General features: G+C 58.0%; 1 protein-coding gene across 12 annotated transcripts in view; it reads left to right on the forward strand.

Moving 5' to 3' along the window:
• Window positions 1-742: 742 nt before the first annotated feature.
• CELF5 (CUGBP Elav-like family member 5) overlaps window positions 743-21,246 on the forward strand; it is a 47,911-nt gene continuing 27,407 nt past the window's right edge. For 11 of the 12 annotated variants that reach the window (XM_047096659.1, XM_047096661.1, XM_047096657.1 and 8 more), the window contains exons 1-2: window positions 857-1,001; window positions 19,781-19,863. In XM_047096659.1, the coding sequence (XP_046952615.1) occupies window positions 857-1,001; window positions 19,781-19,863 (228 nt within the window). Of the gene's footprint in view, window positions 1,002-19,780; window positions 19,864-21,246 lie in introns of all 12 variants that reach the window. The other variant, XM_047096656.1, reaches the window with a different exon arrangement.

Below are 21,246 nucleotides of genomic sequence, written 5' to 3' on the forward strand. Positions count from 1 at the left end.
ATATATATAAATATAAATATATATAAAAAATTTATATATATAAAATTTTTTTAAATTCATATGTGTGTATATACGTATACGTATATATACATAGATGCATATATACATGCATAGATGCATCGATGCATCTATCCCTGTATCCATAGATGTATATATACATATATATGCATGTATGTGTGTGTGCATATATATATATATATATATATATATATATAAAGTGTTCCTTTATGTTTTGCTGCGGGTATTATTACTTTCATTACTATTATTATCATGACACTTCACTATCACCACCGTTACCGAGTTACCCGCTTACCAGCGCCGAGGACGGGGTAAACGCCCAGGAGGCACCCCACAGGACCGCGCGCCACCCTTAGCGTTCTTCCTGTTGGTGGCGGTGGGGGCCGCGGGTGCCCCTGGGCGCCGGCCGGGCACCACCACCCCCCACCCCCCCCACCCTCGGCCTCGGTCCCCCCGCCCGCTCGGGGCGCGGGAGGCGCCGCCGCGTCGACGCGCGCTCCGGCCGCCAGGGGCCGCTGCGGAGCCGCCCTTTTGTGGTCCTGATGCTGGAGCGAGCGGGCGCGCGGAGGAGGAGGGAGGAGGGCGCGGGGACGGGGCGGGAGGGAGGCGGGAGGCGGCGTCCGTCGCTCCAGCTGCGAGTCCGCCCGCCGCCCGCCGCCCGCCGCCGCCGCCGCCGCCGCCGCCGCCGGCTCGGTCCCGCGCCCGCCGCCCGCCCGCGCCCGCCATGGCCCGCCTGACGGAGAGCGAGGCGCGCCGGCAGCAGCAGCAGCTCCTGCAGACGCGGCCCTCGCCCGTGGGCAGCAGCGGGCCCGAGCCCCCCGGGGGGCAGCCCGACGGCATGAAGGACCTGGACGCCATCAAGCTCTTCGTGGGCCAGATCCCGCGCAACCTGGACGAGAAGGACCTCAAGCCGCTCTTCGAGCAGTTCGGCCGCATCTACGAGCTCACGGTGCTCAAAGACCCCTACACGGGCATGCACAAAGGTGGGCGCCCCGGCCCCCTCCCCGCCCTCCCCTCTCCTCCCTCGGCCTCCCCACCCCACCTTCCGGCATCTTCTCTCCCCCGGCCCTCCCCTCCTCACCTCCTCCCTCCGCTCGCCGCCGCCACAGCATCATTGCTCTCCCCCTTTTCCACCTACCCCTCCTCCCCCCTCTGGGGGTGCAGCTGACAGATTCGAGCTGGCCCCCTCCCCTCCTCCGCCCCCTCTCCCTCCCTCCCCACCTTCCGGCATCCTCTCTCTCTCTCTCTCTCTCCCTCTCCCTCTCCCTCTCTCTTTCCTTTTCTCTCCTCTCCCATCTCCCTCTACCTCCCATCCTCTCCCCCCCAGCATCCTTCTCTCTCTCTCTCTCTCTCTCTCTCTCTCTGCCTCTCCCTCCCATTCCCCCTGGACCCCCACCCCTTCCTCCCTCCCTCACCCACTCTTTCCTGCCCCTTTGCTGGAGGAGCTGCCCGGACCTCGCCACCCCTCCCTGCCCACCCCCTCATTCATTCGGCCTCCCCAGGCCCCGTCGGGGAAGTTTGCACCTCTGGACTCCATTGCTTTGGTCATTTTCACAAAGCCAGGCCAGCGGGGCAGGTCCGGCCAGCCGCAGGGGACACGGATGCCCAGGACCCCGGGCTAATCGGTAACTACAAAGAAAGCGGGGTGGGGGTATCAGGGAGCTGAGCCAGGCTAGTGGGGGGTGGGCGCCAGCCTCCCCAGCCCTGGGTGGTTAAAATGCTATGGTTTGCCCTCCCCCCCCACCCCCGCCGCCCATCCCCCCTCCATTTCTCTGCCCTCCCCCTCCCTGCCTCCACCTTTGGCTCAAGTTAAAACTGGCCTAGCCTGTTAGCAATGTGTTGAGGTCTGAGGCCAAAGACGATGAGCCTGGACCGTCCATCTGGCAGAGCCCAGATCCTAAGGTGGACGGGGGAGGCGTGGGCGACCCGGGAGCACAGTGGGGGAGGCAGGAGGGGTGGGGAGGCCTGCCCACCTCCCTCCCACCTGATTCTCCCTCAGACGGGATGCTGGGAGGAGGCGCCCGGGGACTGTGGCCCCAGCCCTGGGCTCAGATCATGGGCCCAGTGTCTGAATGACGGTGGCTTTGACGGCTCTCCCATCAGGTGTCGGTGACCGAGGGTGGGGACAGTGAAGGCTTTGTGCTGGACACCCCTGGCAGGACCCTGGAGGCTCCTTGGGGATGGAGCAGGGCTCATGACCTATTTCAGACCCCGTTGTCCCCCTTCTTCTCTGTGGCTGCTATGGGAAGCATGAATACATGCTTGTTGGATGGATGGATGGATGGATGGATGAGTGAATGAATGAATGAATGGGTGGATGATGGACCCGGGCAGGCCATAGGGAGAGTCTGGTGGGATGGACCCAGGGCCTGTCACTGTAGCTAGACCCTCCAGCTGGTATCCTAGGGGGAGGAAAGAAACCCCTACCATCCCCCACCTCTTTTCAAATCCAACCATCACCAAAAAAAAAAAAAAAGGGGGGGGGGAGCTTGGAAAATCGAATTCCTCTATGTGAATTAGGAGGGCAGAGGGCTCCCATTTGCCCATGAGTCAAGCTCAGGGGTCCATGGCTGCATGGAGGGCGCTTTGCACAAGCCCTCCGCCCCCGGTACGGCCGAAGGGCCCATTTCTAGAAAGATTCTGATGGGGGCTGGAGGGGGTGTCCACGTGCCCCCCCCCAAATGTTGAACTGATAGGCTGTTGGTGGGCTCTGAGTGAGGGAAGCTGATGGGGTGCAGGGGGTGCACACACTGGGTGGCCCTCCTCCCTTTGCTCATTTTTAAATCTCCCCTGGACACCCCCCACCCCCACCAGGGGAAGGGACGGACTGTGGCTGGGTTTCCGCCTGGGCTGGAGCCTCAGTTTCCCCCACTGTCGGCAAAGCAGGGCCTCTTGAATGTCGGGTTATTTTTTTTTCTGGCTGGGGATTGTTAGGCTTAGGGGCGTCTCGGGGTCTTTCCCGGAAGGGTGACAGTTAGGCAGCTGGGTGTCCGTGACACCCAGCTCCCACCCTCCACTTCCCAGGGGCCCCCGGCTGCAGGGGGTGGGGAGGGGGACGTCTTCTCCCGCCCATCCTCCAACACCGGATCTCTCTCCTGACACCCCCTGTGCTGGGCCTGGCTGGGCCTCACCTGTGGGAGGGAGCTGGAGGTGAGGGGGTCTCAAGGGCCAGCAGCTAGGATGATGGCTCCGCTGTGTGACCTTTGGCCAGTGGCTGCCCCTCTCTGGGTCTCAGCCAAAGGGAGGTGCAGTGATGAATGGGAAGTACAGGGGGTGTTCAGGCGCCTCCTGCCAACACTTCCCTGGTTTCATTTCTGGGGAGCCAATGGGCACAGGATGCCTGCTGTTGGCGCTGGCTGAGAGCAGCGAGGGCTGGGGGTGTGGCCCCGGCGGGGGTGAGGGTGGGGGGAGAGATTCCCCCCTCCCCAGCCCCAGAGCCTTCTGGGCTCCCGAATGCCGGGGATCCCATGACGACGGACGCCAGGGGTGCTAAGAGGGACAGCAGTGTGGGTCATCATTCCTGTCCTGACCACCATCTCATCCTTAACTGTCATACCTGGGGCCTGTTCAGTCCCCCACCGAAGGGATAGCCACTGGGGTGGGCTTGCGAGCATCAGCGTATTTCACATGGAAGGGAAACTGAGGCCGGGAGGGGTCAGTACTGGCTCCCAAACACCCACCCGAGCCTGGGCCCTCACTGTCTCCCACCTGTGTCCCCTCCAACCCAGGGAATACAAAAGTACATCTGTGTGATGGAGGGGTGACATGTTCCCCCCCCCCAGCCAAGAGTCGGGCCCCCCTCAAAGATGGTGTTGGGGAGGAAGGGGCTGTGGCATGAGGCACCCCGATGCCTGATGGCCTGTGGGGCCCCCGTGAGACCGAGTGACAGGTGGGAGGTCCAGCCGTGCCGGGGGAGAGGGGGGGGCTCTGGGACCTGAGTGTCGGGGTAGGGGGCAGGATGGGAAAGACAGGGTCCTCAGCAAGAGGGCAGGCCCTTGGGCGCTGGCTTGTTTTGTTTTTAAGATAAGGGATGGAGACAGACAGAGAAATGATTTAGAGACACAAGGAGAGACCACGAGAGACACAGCAAGAGCAGGAAAGGAGACAGACACACAGACAGAGAGAGAAACCGAGGCAAGTGGAGCCCCCCCCCCCACCACACACACCCAGGGAGAGGCAGGGAGGGGGAGTCAGGGAGAGCCACGGAGAAGGGGGAGCAGGGAGGCTGCAAGGCCGCTTCCTCACTCAGACCAGAAAGGGAGCCCAGCCAGGAGCTCGGGCCGAACTGGGGGGCTCCCACCAGCCGGTGTCCCCATGTCCCCCCACCTGGCTCCGGCCAGGGGACAGCCCCCGCAGAGGGGGCCCGCGGGGGTGCCTGGCGTGGCCGGGCTGTCCCTCTCTCTCCCGTTGGGGGCCGAAGGAGCGTCGATGCCCACCCCGCCCGGGGCAGGCTCCCACGATAGGGCTCCAGGGCTCGGCAGCCGAGAGGCCCCCCATTTATGGTAATCACATATGCATTTGCATGTTAATGACAATATTTGTCTTAAAGCGGAGGTTGTGAGGGGGGCCGGTGCAGGTGGGGGGGCCGGGTGGAGGCCTGTGGTTTCCATGGGAGCCCCAGCTGCTCACTCCGCGGCAGGAGGGGAGGCTGGAGCACGCCCGAGCTCTGAGGCGTGAGATTCCGAGGGTGACGCGCCAGCCCCAGGGAGACGGAGGGCTGCCTGGCGGGGGCACCGAGGGAGGAGTTGTGAGCACGGCGCGTGGGGGGGGGGGTGCTGGGGGCCGGCCGCCAGGGCCGGCTGCCTGACTCTGAGCTGGGCGTGCCCTTCCCCGTGCCTCAGTTTCCCCAGCTGCCCGTTCTTCCCCGATTTAACAGGGGCCTTACAGGCCGTACTGTGACATCACGTCTGCCCTCCTTCGGGCAGAGAGTGTTGACTAAGCACCTACTGTGTGCAGCGTTCATGGGGAGATGGGAATCCGTGCAACCAGGCGTCCCTGTGGATTCACGATGGGTTGAACAAGACACGAATCCATCTCCCCATATAACCAGCATTTATTGAGCACTTGCTGTGTGCCAGGCGCCGTTCCAGACCCAGGATATGATGTTGGGCAACACAGATTACCCTCCCCTGCCAAGACCTGACTTGCCTTCAAAGCCCAGTCTGGTAGGAGGGACTCAGTGAGGAAGGAGGAGGTTAAAGGCATTGATGTTCAGGCTGCGATGGTGGGAACACAGCCCGGAGGAGCCCCTGCAGGTGTGGAGACCAGGAGGGCTTCCTGGAGGAGGTGGTCAGTATAAAAGAGCAGTTCTGAGCTTGGCATTGAGATGATCTGGTTTCTCTAATCTTACTGGCAGACCGTGCTCTCGCCTACAGGGCCCACAGGGTCGGGAGACAGCGGGGCTTTCACTCTCAGAGCAGTGGGGAAGGGGACGACCGCGAGCCGGGCACAGAGTACATGCTTGGTCAGGAGGAGCTGGGCTTATCGTGGGACTGGGCTGACGCCTACAGGGTGAGAAGGATCCGTTGGTGGGGACAGGTGTCCCTGGCACAGAGAAAAGCATGTGCAAAGGCCCAGAGCGGTGCTACCTCTGGAAACTTCTGGCGAGGGGGGTGGGGGGGTTTTCCCTGGTGAGAAAGGAACAAAGGGTCTTGGGAGCCCCAGCGTCCCCTTCTGTTGTGGGACTTACCCGGGGGGGCTCTTCTGAGAGGCTCTGGCGCTGGGGATGTCTGACACAGGCTCCTGTCTCTCTTTCACCCTTGACATTGGCAGATGAGAGCCTGGCCATGAGGCAGGGCCATGCCTACTCGCCCATTCGTTCGTTCGGCCAACGCTTCCTGAAAGCCTTTTGGGGCCGCTACTGGGCACGAGAAATGCGAAGGTCTCTGATGGCAAGGCAGAGCTAGGCGCTAGCACTCAGAGTGAGTGGTCAGGGCTGGGTCGGAGGGAGGGAGGCAGGGTTGAGGGAACCGGACAGGAATCTGGGGCTCTGCCTGGGAACTCCTGCGGCGTGGACGAGGGGCTGTAGAACAGAGGCTTTGAAAGGAGAATAGGAGCCTGCCCGGTGAAGGAAGCGCTTCGTTTGTTTACTCGCCGAAACAAGTACTGTGTTCCTGGCCCTGGGATGGGCATGGCTGTGACGTCCTCATGCATGTGGGCAGAGGGAGCTGGGTTTACAGAGGCCTGGAGGTGTGGAGGGCACACCTGGAGGAGGGAAGGAATTAGGTGGGACCTGGGAGGTGAAGCCAGAGGGTCAGCATGGGCTGAACCCCGGAGGGCCTGTGATCCCAGACTGAGGGCACTGGGGAGCCATAGAAGAATTTAGAGCAGGGGAGGAATTCAGACTTGGGTGGAAAGGGCGCTTCATGTGTGTTCACCTGCCATTGCCAGCCCCTTTCCAGCCTCCCAGCCTCATTCAGGATATGCCTGCTTCTTACGCAGAAGGATGGAAAAAGAGGAAGCTTCCCCCTGGGGTGAGCCCACACTGTGGGGAAACTAGAAGTGCAAAGAAGCAGACCTGTGTTCTCAGGGGACCAAGTTGCCCTCCCTCACACGGATCACATGATGAGTTGGGGCTCAGAGAGGCATAGCACTCAGCCCCAAGTCACACAGCAATATAGCTAGGCGTTCCACCTCCCAGACTGAGTCTTGGCCCACTTTGGAAGAGGAGTAAAGGAGGCAAAGAAAGAGATGTGATTGTGGAGGTGAAGATTCAGGGTGAGAGCCATCAAGGGAGACTGGCTGTCCTTGGACTGAAGGCGACCAGTGCCAGAGGAAGGGGCTGCTGTTGGCCTGGGGTCATGGGGATTTCACTGATATGTAAGCTCTGTGGGGGCAGGGACTGTGTCTTGTTTGTCATTTGGAAGTGGAACATGTGGATGGATGAGGGCATGAGGGAATGAGAGGTTGGGGGGTGGGGATGGGGAATGGTTGGATATGGGAGGGTGGGCTGGTTACAATATGGACAGATAGATGGATAAGTGAGTAGATGGATGCAAGGATGGATGGATGGATGGATGGAGGGAGGGATGGATGGAGGGATGGAGGGATGGGTGGGTGGATGGAGGGATGGATGGATGGAGGGATGGAAGGATGAATGGATGGATGGATTGATGGGTGGATGGAGGGATGGGTTGATGGATGGATGGATGGAGGGAAGGAGGGAGGGATGGGTGGGTGGATGGAGGGATGGATGGATGGAGGGATGATGGATGGAGGGATGGAAGGATGAATGGATGGATGGATTGATGGGTGGATGGAGGGATGGAGGGATGGGTGGGTGGATGGAGGGATGGAGGGATGGGTGGGTGGATGGAGGGATGGATGGATGGAGGGATGGATGGATGGAGGGATGGAAGGATGAATGGATGGATGGATTGATGGGTGGATGGAGGGATGGGTTGATGGATGGATGGATGGAGGGAGGGATGGGTGGGTGGGCGGATGGAGAGATGGATGGATGGAGGGATGGATGGATGGGTGAGTGGATGGGTGGATGGAGGGATGGATGGGTCGATGAGTGGATGGAGGGATGGATGGGTGGAAGGATGGATGAATCGATGGATGGATGGATAGATAAATGGATGGAGGGAGGGAGGGATTGGTGGATGGATGGGTGGATGTATGTATGTATGGATGGATGGGTGGATGGAGGGATGGACAGATGGACGGATGGATGGATGAAAGACGGAGGGATGGATGGGTGGGTGAATACGTTCCCAGCATTCGCCACCTTCCTCCACACGTGATGAAAGGGAATGACCCATCAGGTCTGTGGTCTCACAGGCTTGGTTTCTGTTCCTGGTTGTGTGTGTGTGTGTGTGTGTGTGTGTGTGTGTGTTTGTTTTTTGTTTTTTGTTTGTTTTTTTTTTTTTGCTCCTCTGTGATCCTGAACAAGCCACCTCATCTTTTCTGAGTCTTGGCTTCTCATTTGTAAAAGAGAAGGAATATTGAAAGCTGTCTTCCAGAGTGGTTGCAGAAATTGGAGTTCACTTACATAATGTGATTAATGCACGTACTCTGAGTGATGTCCTTCATGTTGCAGGTGTCCTCAGTACATGGTCAGGTAGTCAGAGAGTCAGCAATTGTTTTCCATATCTCTGTTAGGTGCCAGGCGCTGAACTGGGGTCTAGGGACACAAACCCTTCCAGGGGAGAAGGGAGCTGATAATAAACTGGGTAACAAACAAGTAAGATTTAGATTGGATTGAGTTGCCATGAAGAATAAAAGTAAGATGTGTGTTGGGAGGTGATAGCTTGGGTGGCCAAAGATGGCCTCTCTGAGCAGGTGACCTGAATGACAGATGAGAAAGCTGTGATTCTGAAGCCAAGGGAAAGGCATTCCAGGAGAGGAAACAGCACATGCAAAGGCCCTGAGGTCGGAATGAGTTTGACCTGTGAGAGGAACAGTGAGGAGGCCTGTGTGGCTGGAGCACAGAGGGCAAGGGGAGAGAGGAAGGAGGGAGGGCAGGGAGGACACCGGGTAGGTCGCTCAGGGTCTCATGCGTCTTGGAGAGGATCGTGGGTTTTACTCCGAGTGAGGTGAGAGTCCTGGAAGGCAGTGGGCAGGGAAAGGACAGCATCCCATACGGAGCTCAGAATCTGGAGAACATGGACTCCGGGTTCTCCGTTTTCTAGATGGGGAAGCTAAGGCACAGAGCGTTCTAGAGTGTGGGATGGAGCTTCCTTCCATCATGGCTGCACCCGGTCCCTCTGAGGGGCTCCTGAGGACAGCAAACTGCCTGGAGGCGTGGCCAGCGCTAGGGGAGAGACTCCTTGTCCCTGACCCTCTGCAGATGACGCCCCCCCCCCGTGGCTGGGGGCCCTAGAGCAACCTCATGCAGTGAGAGACAGAGGCTCAGAGAGGGGGGAAGACCTCCCCCAGGACACACGGCAAATTCGTCACGTGCCAGAAGGGACCTGGCATCATCTAGAGTGACCCGAGGCGGATGGCTGGGGCTGGGGCTCATTTCTTCACCCACCTACTTGCCCCCTCTCTGCACTATTTCCTGAGTCCTGCTACATTCAGGATCGAAACCTGCCGTGTGTCCGTAGGGAGTCCAGTGCTCTGAGCGGTGGACAGGATGTCTGCGCTGGCCTGGACGGACAGACGGACGGAGGTGATGAGTGGCGGGGGGGGCGGGGAGTGAGAAGGGGCAGCGCTGAGGGAGACGTCTGGCGGTTCCTCAGGGACCTTCACGCGGAGTTACCGTGTGACCCGACCGTTCCACTTCTGAGGACAGATCCGAAGAATTGAAAGTCTCCGAGAGCTGTTTGCACGCCCGTGTTCACAGCAGCACCAAAGTGGGAACGCCCCAAGTGTCCCCTGGTGGATAAGTCAGTACACACAGTGTGGTCCATCCACACGCCGGAATGTGACCCAGCCCCAGGGAGGGAGGACGTCCTGCCACCTGCCACCGCGTGGACGGACCCGGAGGTCACGGTGCGCGGTGACAGGAGCCAGACACAGAAGGACACGCCCCGCGTGACCCCACTCCGAGAGGCGTCCCGTCCACAGAGACAGAGAGTGGGCGGTGGGAGCCAGGGGTGGGGCAGGGGGCGGGGAGTCCGTGCTTCATGGGGACACAGTCTCAGTCTGGGAGATGGAAAGTTCTGGAGACGGGTGGTGGGGGCGGCTGCACGACAGCGTGAGTGTGCCTGATGCCAGTGCACTGAGAGACGGTTAAGGTGGCACATTTTACGTGATGTATATTCTACGGCAATTTGGGGACGCAGCCCCATCCCCGCCCTGGCCGCCCCTCCTCCCTCTCGCCCCCTCGCTCACTCTGCTGCAGCCACACGGGCCTCCTGGCTGTTCCTCAGGTCGGTCCTTCCCCAGGGCCTTTGCATGAGCTGTCTCTGCTGCCTGGAATGCTGTTCCCCCAAATCTCTGCAGAGTTCACCCTCTCACTTCCTTCAGGTCTTGGCTCGGATGTCACCTACTTGGTGAATGTTCCTCTTCCCCCAGAGACTCACATGCCTCCTTCCTCCTGCCTTTCAACCTTCACCTTCTCAGTGCCGCCTCCCTGCAGAAATGATTTATAATCACAGCCACCCTCCAGCACTCCAGACCCCTCTTCCCTGCTTTCCTTTTTTTGCTGGGAAAATGGAGACTCCTGACACACCACAGATCATAGGTTTTGTGTTCGTGCTATTTGTTTTTCCCTTCCTCCCCCCCCCCCCTTAGAGTGAATACAGCATTAGGGTGGAGACTTTTTGCCTTCTGTGTCCACCGCTGTGTCCCCAGGGCCTAGCACAGTGCCTGGGACACAGCAGGTGGGTGGGTGAACAGATGGATGGACAAGTGAGTGGGTGAGTGGGTGGGTGGATGGATGGATGGATGGATGGACAGGTGGATGGGTGGGTGGTTTGTGGATGGACCCGTGGTGCAGCAACGGTGAGAGTCTGTGGGAGGAGTCAAGACGGCTGGGGGCAGGAGACTGAGGGTGTGTCCAGACGAGGCCTGAGAAGCCCCGATGTGTAAGTCTGGGGCAGAGGAGGCTAAGGAGCCCGGCCAGGGAGGCAGAAGGTCACCCCAGAGATGATGCGCTGGGGCGAGGGGTCCAGGGGTGTGAGCCATGCGCATGAAGTCATGCCCTCTGCACAGGAGTCAGTGGGTTTGCAGGGGAGGGGAGGGGCGATGAATACGGGAGAGGCTGCCCGCCCCACTGTTCTTAGCAAAGTGGGGACAGTCTGGGGCTAAGAGGATGGGGGGAGGAGAGAAGGTGCGGGGGGCAGGCGGTGGGTGAAGGGTGGCCCCACAGCACAAGGAGATGTCTTCCGTAATCCGTAGTGGAGGCTCAGAGAGGTTAAGTGACCCGAGATCGCACAGCAGAGAGGGGCATCGGGCAGGGTTTGAGCCCATCTTTAGCCGCTAGATCCCAGAGCCAAGGTTAACGGCCAAGAAGGTGGGCCGCCTGGCATGCAGGGGGCTTGGGAGCAAAGGGATTCGACCTGTTGTGGTGCGGTCCTTGTTGGCGATCAGAGACGAACAAGGGTGTCTTTCCTGCGTCTGTTTCCACAGTACAGCTGGCACATAATAGGTGTTCAGGAAATATCGAATGGCCCCGTGCTGGGCGTGGGGGAGGAAAGGGGAAGGATAAAAAGGGATCGAATGTCGCTGCCCTCAGAGAGATTGTCTCGATGTGAGCAGGTCGGTTTGAAAACACGTCCATTCAGTCCACAAGTATTCATTGAGCGCCTACTGTGTACCTGGCAACTATTTAGGTCCTGGGAACCCTGGGGGGGAAAAAAAAAACCATGAAAAACTGACTGTCCTTGTGGACAGGACATTTCAGTGGGCTGGGGGAGGCGGGGAGAGAGAAATAAATATAATACAGGTACCCTCTGCTCCTGGAAAGTCCGTATTATGCTACTCCCTCTGCTTTCATGAAAGGCCTACATGAGTACCTTTTTTGGTAACCGAAAGAAATCTGAAGGAGATTTTTGCTTTTATGAAAAAAGGCAAAACGCTAAAACAGCACTCAGCTCTGGCTTTGCCCTCGGGGAAGGCTTACAGAGGCAGTGCGAGCCCCCAGCAGCGAGGGCAGCCCCACGGAGCGCCTTCCCCGGGACCACACTCGGGCAGGCCTGCAGCCGGAGCTCTGAACTGTGTCCGCAAGCATCTGGGCCTTGTCGCGTTTAATTCTGTGCCTCCATTAGCAAGATGTGTCCTAACCTGTCAGAAAAGCCTAAGAGAGGCCAATTCGGGGGTCTGGGAATGTTCAAAAGTTTTCCGCATAGACCAGTGGCAATTGCTTCTTTACGGAAAGTTACGGGAAAGTTTCACAGGAACGCTCTGCTTTCGGATAGCGAGGGAAACCTGTATGCGGCCTGTAAGGGCCCTGGAAAAACAGAGCGGGGTGAGCGGATGGTTGAGGGCCGTCACTTTAAACAGGGTGCTTAAGGAGCCTTCACTAAGGAGGTGACATCTGAGCCAAGACTTGAAGGAAGGGAGTGAACCGTGCAGCGATCTGGCAGAGTGCATTCTGGAGCAGCCCATGCAAAGGTCCTGGGGCAGGACTGGGCCTGGAGTGTCGGAGGAACAGAGGAGGCATGTGTGGCTGGGAAAGAGTGAACGCGGGGGAGAGAGGAGTAGGGGAGGGCAGGTCCTGCTTGGGGGCCACGGAGAGGACTGAGGCTTTTACCCCCAGGGAGGTGGGAGCCCCTGAATGCTCACGGGCGCCCTCTTGTGGCCCCCGGGCAGGGCTGATTTGGGGGGGTGGCGAAGACGGTGGCGGCAGCAAGGGGAGACCCGGGGGCGGAGGGGACCGCAGCTCCAGGAGGGCGTGGATGGGCACTGGACCAGCCTGGAGGCCGTGAGCTGCCCCCAAGTGCTTGCTGCGCACACAGCGCGCTGGGCGCAGTGCTGGGCTCTGGGGACACGTCGGTGGCCTGCACGCTTGGTTCCCACCCGCAGGGAGCTCCCTGTCCCGTGGGGAGAATGACTGACTCCCGACAGGACAGGCGGTGAGCGCCCCGCACAGGCTCGGGAAGAGCGGTAGAGCCGCCGCGTGCCGAGCGGGGGGTGGGGGAGGGGAGATGCCGAGCGTGGGGTGCAGGGGAGGGGGACAGGGTGCAGCCAGGCACGTGGCCATGGCCGGTCCCCAGACCTGGCCAGCTCCGCGTAAGCGACAGAAATCCCAGATTTACCCACGTAAGTGACGACCATGAACAGTAAGAAGGAAAAAAACAACAATTTTTGTTCTATTTCATTTTCAAACAAATTTTTCTTTAGGCCCCTTAAGGCCTCTTTCCTGCACTCTGGGATTTTCTGAAACTCAAAAGCTCTTTCCCACCTCCCCCTCCCCCCCAGCCACAAACCCTGAGTCTGGGTTCAGCTGAAGGGCTTGTTTCTGATTTGCTGTGTGACCTCAGGAAAGCACTAAGCCTCTCTGAGCCTGGGTTCACGCATCTGTAACACGGGATAAAAATAACTGCCAGGGGAGTGAGGATTCCAGCTACGGGGCGGGGGGAGGTCTGACCCAGGACTCGGCTCTGTGTGCTGGTGGCACTTCCTTGCTGGGCCTTTTGGGGGATTTTTAGTCAGTCCCGGGGGGGGTGTCCTTCCCCTGATGCCCCCCAGACCTCCAGGTGGATCTGGGACCCACCTCATTACCTCATCTCCAGATCCTTAATTACATGTGCACAGTCCCTTTTTCCAAGTTGGGTCCCACGCACAGGGTGTGGAATGCACACACGACTTTTCCGGGGGACAAGACAATCCACGACACCCTCCCAGGGACGGCCAGGGCGTCCGAGCCCTGCCTGGAGTGTCCCATCCGTCTTTCCTCTCTGCCCCGCCTGGCCCGGGCTCAGTCTTTGCCCTGCCCCATGTTGCCCTCGGCTCTGCCCCCCCTTGACTTCTGTCCTGTGTTCTAGTCCTCCCTCTATGCTGACCACCCATGGGGGTGCATCGATGTGCCTCTTCCCAGCCTGGGAGCTGTCAGCGTCACCCATTAGTCAGGGCATTGTCCCCAGAGCACAGAATGAGCAGAGACGGGTTGCAATGGAGGGACCATACAGCCACCTTTGCTCCCTTCCTCAGAGACGGCATTTCCAAGGCCGGAGAGAGGAGTGTCCTTGTGGGCTGGGGAAAGAGCCCTGTGCAAGGGGGTCATGCGGGTATGGGCTCAAGTCCTAGCTCTGTCGCTACCTGTGGGTGACCTGGGCCACTGTGACCCTCAGACTTTTCATCTGTAAGTTGGGCACTGTTCTCGAAGGCTCTGTGGAGTTACCCCAGGGCCCCACGTTTGGGAGGCCTGTATCTTTAGGTAGCCCCCTACTGATTCAGTCTATCTGGATACAAACAGTCGGTGTCTACACTAGATTGTAGGTGGAGTACGATTGTCTTTTCGTAGATGCTCTTAAGGCCACCTTTGTCTTAAAATATTAAAGGCTTCGACTTTCAGGGAAGATGGCAGGATTGGGTGCCCCTGTGGTTCCACACCCTGGGGATCAAAGCCTCCAAGCACGGTGGATGGCAGGGAGGCCCATGATGTCCTATTCCAGCCCCCCCCTCCTCCCGGGTTCAAATTCCAGCTCAACCCTTACCCGCTGCTTCCTGCATACCCTGCATAATACCCGCCTGGTAGGGCTCCTGCAGAGAGGAGGGGTCCTGGAGCCAAGTTCCCAGGAATGGCCACCCTGTCGAAGTGCTCTGTGAATCAGCTGTTATGGCTGCTACTGTTATCTTTATAAGAGGGACAATATTGGCAGAGGAGGCACAGGCTGGAGTTAGTCCTCCGGGGTTCAAATCCCGCCTCTGGCCCCGATGCGATGTAACCTCAGGTGCATTCCTCACGAGGTGCTGTCTCAGTTTCCCTGTCTGTGAAACGGGGATAATAATGAATACAATCATGCCATTCTCTGGGGCTAGTCTGAGGATTCAAAGGGTTGCGTTGGGTGGGGAGCCCCTGTAAGATTCCTGGTGCTCCGGGGGACATCGACTCTTATCATTATTACAGGTTTGAGCCATGAGATCCCCAAAGGCTCAGAACTGAGAGCAGAGAGCAGGGGATCTCAGCATGAGCAGGGATTCTCGGTAGTCTCTGGCAAGGAGGTTTCCTGTCTGGGGAGCCACTGGTGCTTACCTCCCGAGATGGGGAACTCCCTCCTTTCCCAAAGGAGCCGTGATGAGAAAGATCCAGTTATTAGGAAACTTTCATATATACGGTGATTCCCTTGTTTTGGCCTCTGCTCTGCCCTTGGGCCTAGAGAGATCTGCAGGCCTTGACCCCACCCCACCCCACCCCCACCCCCCAGATCAACCCTGGTCCAGGCTTTGAAAATGCATGTGGGTGTGAAGGGATGGTCAAGAGCCAAGCATTCTGGGAAGAACGCAGGGCTTGGCCAGCATGGGAGGGAGCTCATGGACACAAGACCTGGCCCCCTTGTCATTGATGAGGCCGGTGGGGGGTGGGGGGGGAGGGGGGGCCAGGGCTGGAATTGAGATGAGAGGTCCATCCAGCGTAGGCTTTGCCTGGGCTGTGACTTCTGTCAGAAGGTCCCTCTGGGACTAGGATGTAACGGTTGAAATGGGGCTCACGGCATACTCTCTGAAAGTTCCTTTCACGGAGAGGCAGGTCAGGTGCCTGTGACCCTCCCCTAGGCCTTGGGGAAAATGTTAGGAAAGATGCGAGCTCGAGGCAGTGTACCCCAGTGGTTAGCACAGCCCATGGGGCCTGGATATTCCACTCCCCATCTGTGTGACGTTGGGCAAGTCACAAAGTCACACCCCCACTCTGTGCCCTGGCCCCTCATCTGCAGAATAGGGCAACACTAGCAGCTTCTTTGTGGGTGTGTTGTAAGGACTAAGTAGTCGCTATGGAGTACAAGCTTCTTCGGATTAGAAGTCAGTGAGCTTTATTAACATCACTACCAAGTCTGTGCTGACTGGGGATTGTATTAGTTTGCGAGCGCTGCAGAAACAACCTAGCACAAACCAGGGGGCTTCGAAAACAGAAACGTGTTTGCTCACCTCCCCGGAGGCCAGAAGTCTGCGATCAAGGTGTTGGTTGAGTTGGTTCCTTCTGAGACTAAAGGAGAATCTGGTCCAGGTTAACTAATTTCATCTGCAATGACTCAATTTCCAAAATGGGTCTTATTCTGAGGTCCTGGGGAGTTAGGACAGCAACATATGAGTTTTGGGGAGGGGAATACAATTCAGCCCTAATAAGAACTGGAAATCAAGGCTGTATTTAGCCAGAAAGGGGTAAACATCACACCTTTTCACCAACCAGAACAGAGAAAGAGGCCAGGAAGAGAGCGGGTCAAAAGAACAGGGAAGCATTTCAGCACCGAGGACAGCGGCACACAATCTGGTTTGCGTCCCTCTGGCTGCAAACCTTCCAGACCCACGGGCTCATGGCCTTGAAGGTTGCTCGGGGGTCCCACCCTCCCCTCCCAGGACCAGCACACTCCATGTTCTGCAAATGAGGCCCCACGGGCAAGAGAGGACCCAAGGAGGAAGGGTTTTGCCTCTATTTTACATCTCCCTGCAGTCCAATTTCTTTCTGGCTGTGCCTAATTTCTCTCAGGCCCTAGGCTAGTTGTTTTAGCGCCTCTCCTTTCCCGGAAGACCTTGGGGGATTAAATTCAGAAAATAGAAACACCAAAAAAGGAGTAGAAAGACCAGCCATGGGCTGGGAGAAGATGTGTGCATCAGATGTAACCACAAAAGAATACAAAGTATTCTTTATTTACACACCACATAAAGAGCTCCTGCAAAGCCACAAGGTGCCCAACTTTATTAATAACTATAGCAATGTATGTTCCAATCTCAATGAAATACAATGATACACCCACCATAATGACTAACATCTAAAAGGCTGGCAAAACCAAGGATTGGGGAAAACGAAGCATAAATACTGTCAGACCCGTTGGTTGGAGAATGCTCTGGCACAACCCACTTTGGCAAACTGTTTGAAAGAATCGATTAAAGCTAAACATAAGCCTACCTTGTAACCAGCAATTCCATTTCCGGATATGCCTTTGCGCATCAGAGTACCTGTGCAAGAACGCTCCACAGCACGTTTATTCATGATAGCCTTTAACAGCGGACAATCGGGGCGCCTGGGTGGCGCAGTCGGTTAAGCGTCCGACTTCAGCCAGGTCACGATCTCGCGGTCCGTGAGTTCGAGCCCCGCGTCGGGCTCTGGGCTGATGGCTCAGAGCCTGGAGCCTGTTTCCGATTCTGTGTCTCCCTCTCTCTCTGCCCCTCCCCCGTTCATGCTCTGTCTCTCCCTGTCCCCAAAATAAATAAACGTTGAAAAAAAAATTAAAAAAAAAATAACAGCGGACAACCCCGACGCCCATCCACAAGAGAATGGATAGCCTTGCTGTGTATTCACAGGGCAAAACACTACAAGCCAGGAAAAGGAATTAACCCCCCGATACACACAACCACCTGTTGTTGAGTGGCAGAAGCTAGATACAAAGTGTGCATATGCTATGATTCCATTATATAAGTTCAAAGGCAGGAAGCACTCAGCTACACTGATTAGTGACCCCCCCCCTCCCCGGCAGGGAACCATAATGAAGAACAGTGACGTGATTATCACAAGAGCTAGGTAGCAGTGACTTCTGGGGGAGATTGTCATGGGATGGGAGCACCCGGGCTTCTGGGAGCATCTGTGTTCTATTCCTCAACCTGGAAAACGGTTACGTGATTTTATAATTATAAAATTATTATATATTACGTGATTTATAATCTAAGTTCTGCACTATTTTGGCATATATATATATATATATTAATGTTTGTTTTAGAGAGAGAGAGAGAGAGAGCGCGCACAAGTGGGGGAGGGGCAGAGAGAGAGGTAGACACAGAAGCCGAAACAGGCTCCAGGCTCCGAGCTGTCAGCACAGAGCCCGACGTGGGGCTTGAACTCACGAGCTGTGAGATCATGACCTGAGCTGAAGTCAGGAGCTCAACCGACTGAGCCACCCAGGCGCCCCACGGGAGGGGGGTTGTTTTTAATATATCTCCATTACAATTTTTTTTATTGGGGGTAAAATACACATAAGATTAAATTCGCCGTCTTAACCGCGTCTAAGTGCACAGCTCAGTGGCATCAGGCATGCTCACATTGTTGTGTAACCATCCCCACCATCCATCTCTGGAATTTCTCATTTTCCCAAATGGAAACTGGCTCCCTGAAGCACGGGCTCCCCGCCCCCTGCCCCACCCCTGGCTCCCACCGTCTATTCTCTGTCTCTGGGGACGGGACTCCTGTAGGGACCCCCTGTGAGTGGGACCAGACAGTCCTTGCCCTTCTGTGTCTGGCCTATTACACTGAGCATGATAACATCCTTCAAGGTTCATCCGCGTTGCAGCGGGGGTCAGAATTCCTCGCTTTTTAAGGCAGAATAATATTCCAGCGTATGGATGGACCCCATTGTGTTTCCCGTTCATCTGTTGACGGACGCTTGGGTGGTGCCGCCTTTTGGGCTGCTGTGAACATGCGTAATATCTGTTTGAAATATCTGTCGAGTCCCTGCTCTCAATTCTTTTGGGTAGAGACCCAGACGTTCGGTTGCTGGGTCCTACGGTAATTCTATGTTTAACTTTTCTGAGGATCGCCAAACTGTTTTCCACGGGGGCTGCACCATTTTACGTGCTCACCGCGAATGTTTTTTGTACGCTAGAAAGCCCTGCCCCCCAGGGCACCAGAGGACCCCTCGGGCCCGAGGCAGACCCCTCCCCAGCAACCGGCCCAGCCGGTGGGAATGGCAGCGTGGTGACCACATCCCAGAAGGAAGGACGCGGCTTTAATTAGCTCCTGCCCGGAGCAAAACTGGGCACCACGGGGCTGTTCCCAGGGGCTCTCTCTGCACAGGGGGCCCTAGGGGTCGGAGGAGGCAGAGAGGCTCCACGGGGGAGCTGGGGGTGGTGGGCACGGGGTCCACGGCGCCAGAGCAGACGACGATGGTCTCGTTTCACACGCAGTGAACGTGAGGTCCACAGAGGTTAGAGGCAGAGTCCAGGGCTGAGGCCCGGCCCCCTGGGTCCATCTCAGGGGACCTGACACCTGCCTGCATCCCACACCCCGCCTCAGGCAGACATCTTTCAAAACACCATTGGTCTATCTCATCGGTCTTTCTCTGGGGGCCTCTCTCCGTCTCTCTCTGTGTCTCTGGTCTCTGCAGTTCTCACGCTTCGCACCCCTCCCCAGCCCCCACCCGGCCCAGGACGGCGTCCAACCAATCACACCCTCGCTCTGGACCACTTCTGGGCTGGCCCGCCCCCTGTCCTCTCCTGATTGGCTCCGCTGCACCACGCCCCCTCTAGCCCCGCCCCCGCCCCGACCCATCCTTCTACGCTCTGGGAGCATCCTCTCGGAGCGGGGAAACTGAGGCCCGGAGAGGGGCGGCGCCCGGCCCAAGGCCACGAAGCAGGTGCGTGGCAGAGCCGCCGTGCTCCTCCTCCCAGTGCTGGAGCACCTTCTGCATCCTCGGGGCTGCAGGTGCGCTCCCCACCGTCCTCCCCGGGCAGGGCAGCCGCGGCCTCACTGCCCCACCGGCCCTCACCCCGCGCTCTGCCTATCTCTTCATCTGGCGTCGGACGCGGGTTTAATTAACAGCTACTCTCCTCTCCCCTTCCCTAGCTCACCGAGGGGGAGGGGCGGCTGGACCACGGCTATTTCCCCCCCCCCCCCCACAATACCCTTGTCTCCAGTGTCCTGTTTATTTTTGGCTTGTAGTAAAAAAGAACATAAAATCTACCTCGATTTTCCCTTCTTTTCCATTTTTTAAAAAATGTGGTTAAATACAATTAAATTCACCCTCCTCACCCTTTCCAAGCGCACAGCTCAGCGGCGTCAGGCACACTCACACTGTCGTGCAGCCGCCCCCACCACCCGTCTCCAGAACTTTCCATCTCCCCAGACTGAGGCTCTGTCCCCATGAAACACGGACTCCCCGCCCCCTGCCCCAGCCCTGGCTCCCACCATCCACTCTCTGTCCCTGGGGACGGGACTCCTCTGGGGAGCCCCTGTGCGTGGGGTCACGCGGGACGCGTCCTTCTGTGTCCGGCTCCTGTCACCGCACAGTGTCCTCGGGGTCCGTCCACGCGGTGCCAGGCGGCAGGACGTCCTTCCTTTTCAAAGCGGAATGATATCCCAGGGTGTGGACGGACCACATTGTGTTCATTTATCCACTGGTGGGCACTTGACTCCCTTCCCCTTTTGGCCGTTGGGATTACTGCTGCTGTGAAGTTGGGTCTCGATCTCCTTTTCTCTTAACGCCCCCGTTTGTCTCCCTTCCAGGCTGTGCCTTTCTCACCTACTGTGCCAGGGACTCCGCCATCAAAGCTCAGACTGCCCTGCACGAACAGAAGACCTTGCCCGGGGTGAGTCCTGGGTGCTGTCTGGGGTGTGGGGGTGGAGGGGACGCTCTCACCCTGGGGAAGGCCGAGGCCCTGCCCGGGGTCAGCGGTGAGGCCCGCGTGCCTCCGGACTCAGAAAGAGGGATAAGGCGCAGAGGGGCAGAAATGACCAGGGAGAGCGTGTACTGAGTGCCTACTGCCCACCATGTTCCCTGCTTCACACCAGAGTGGTTGTGTGTGGTTGTGCAGGTTGCACACGGCACAAAGGCCTGGCCCAGCGTGCACGTGTCATTGTGCCGAGACCCGAAGGACGAGGAGGCATTAGCGGAGAAAGGGAACAGCATGTGCAGGAGCCTTGAGGCAGGATCGTGCCCGGCACGTTGGAGGAACAGCAAGGGGGCCTGTGCGGCTGGAGCAGGGTGTGCGAGGGAGCCAGGGGGAGGAGGGGAGGGCGGCGAGGGGACGGGGCAAGTCCTAAGGGCCTCAAGGGCCTCCAGGAGGAGCTTAGACACTGCCTGCTTCTCCATACGAAAAGGAAAGGGATTTCCTTATCCCTCATCCTTATGAGCAAATAGAGCTACGGCCCCCTGATGAAGGGGGTGTTTGGGCAGCTTTTCCACCCCCAGGGGAGGCTGGCCCAGGCTCCGTCTCCACTGGCTCTCCCTTGTCAGCCCTGCCTTCTGGGGGTGGGCAGGAAGCCCCTGTCCCCAGTGCAGGCAGGGCGGTCTGCCTGAGCCAGCTGAGCCCGGTCCCCAGGCAGCGTCTGTTCACGGAAACCGAAGGAAGCACAGCGAGACCCATGGCACCCCATGGGCCCTGGGGTGCTCACCCTTCCTTCTGGGACTCTCGTGGACTCTTCAGCATCAGGGACGTTTGGGGGCTGCTTGGGTGACATCTGCAGACACAAGTGCTGGGAATTGGGGTGCACCTGCCGGGAACATGCCATCACGGCAAGGGTTGACTTGGGTCTGAACAAGCACCAGAAATGGCCCAGGGGCTGGCCTCAACCTCATAGTCAGGAACAAAGTGCCCCTTTTTGGGTGAAGACAAGAGGGGTGGAGGTGATGTGGCAGCAAGCAGTCCTTGCTGAGCAGCAGTGAGCCAGTGACTTAACCTCTCTGGTCTTCAGCATTGGAAGAGTATAACGGGGTGGGGTGGAGCGAGGAAACTGTAGAGAAGGGGGTCACGGAAGGCTTCACGGAGGAGGTGACTTCCGAGAAAGGATTCACAGTTCTCCCTCCGTTGGACCTTCTGCCATCACCTCCCCGAACCAACTGGGGACTGGAGGGCAGGTGCATCCGTGCAGGCGGGCCCCCGGGGGCACAGTGGAGTTTCTGTGGACCCCATTAGTTATCTCTTGTGGCCTAACAATTGTTCCACAACCTGGTGGCCTCAAACAGCCAGCAT

The sequence above is a fragment of the Lynx rufus genome, unplaced genomic scaffold (assembly GCF_022079265.1).
Source record: "Lynx rufus isolate CCGP_SWC_20201006 ecotype Redwood Valley unplaced genomic scaffold, mLynRuf1.p SCAF_4, whole genome shotgun sequence".
In the NCBI taxonomy this organism is placed as follows: Eukaryota; Metazoa; Chordata; class Mammalia; order Carnivora; family Felidae; genus Lynx; species Lynx rufus.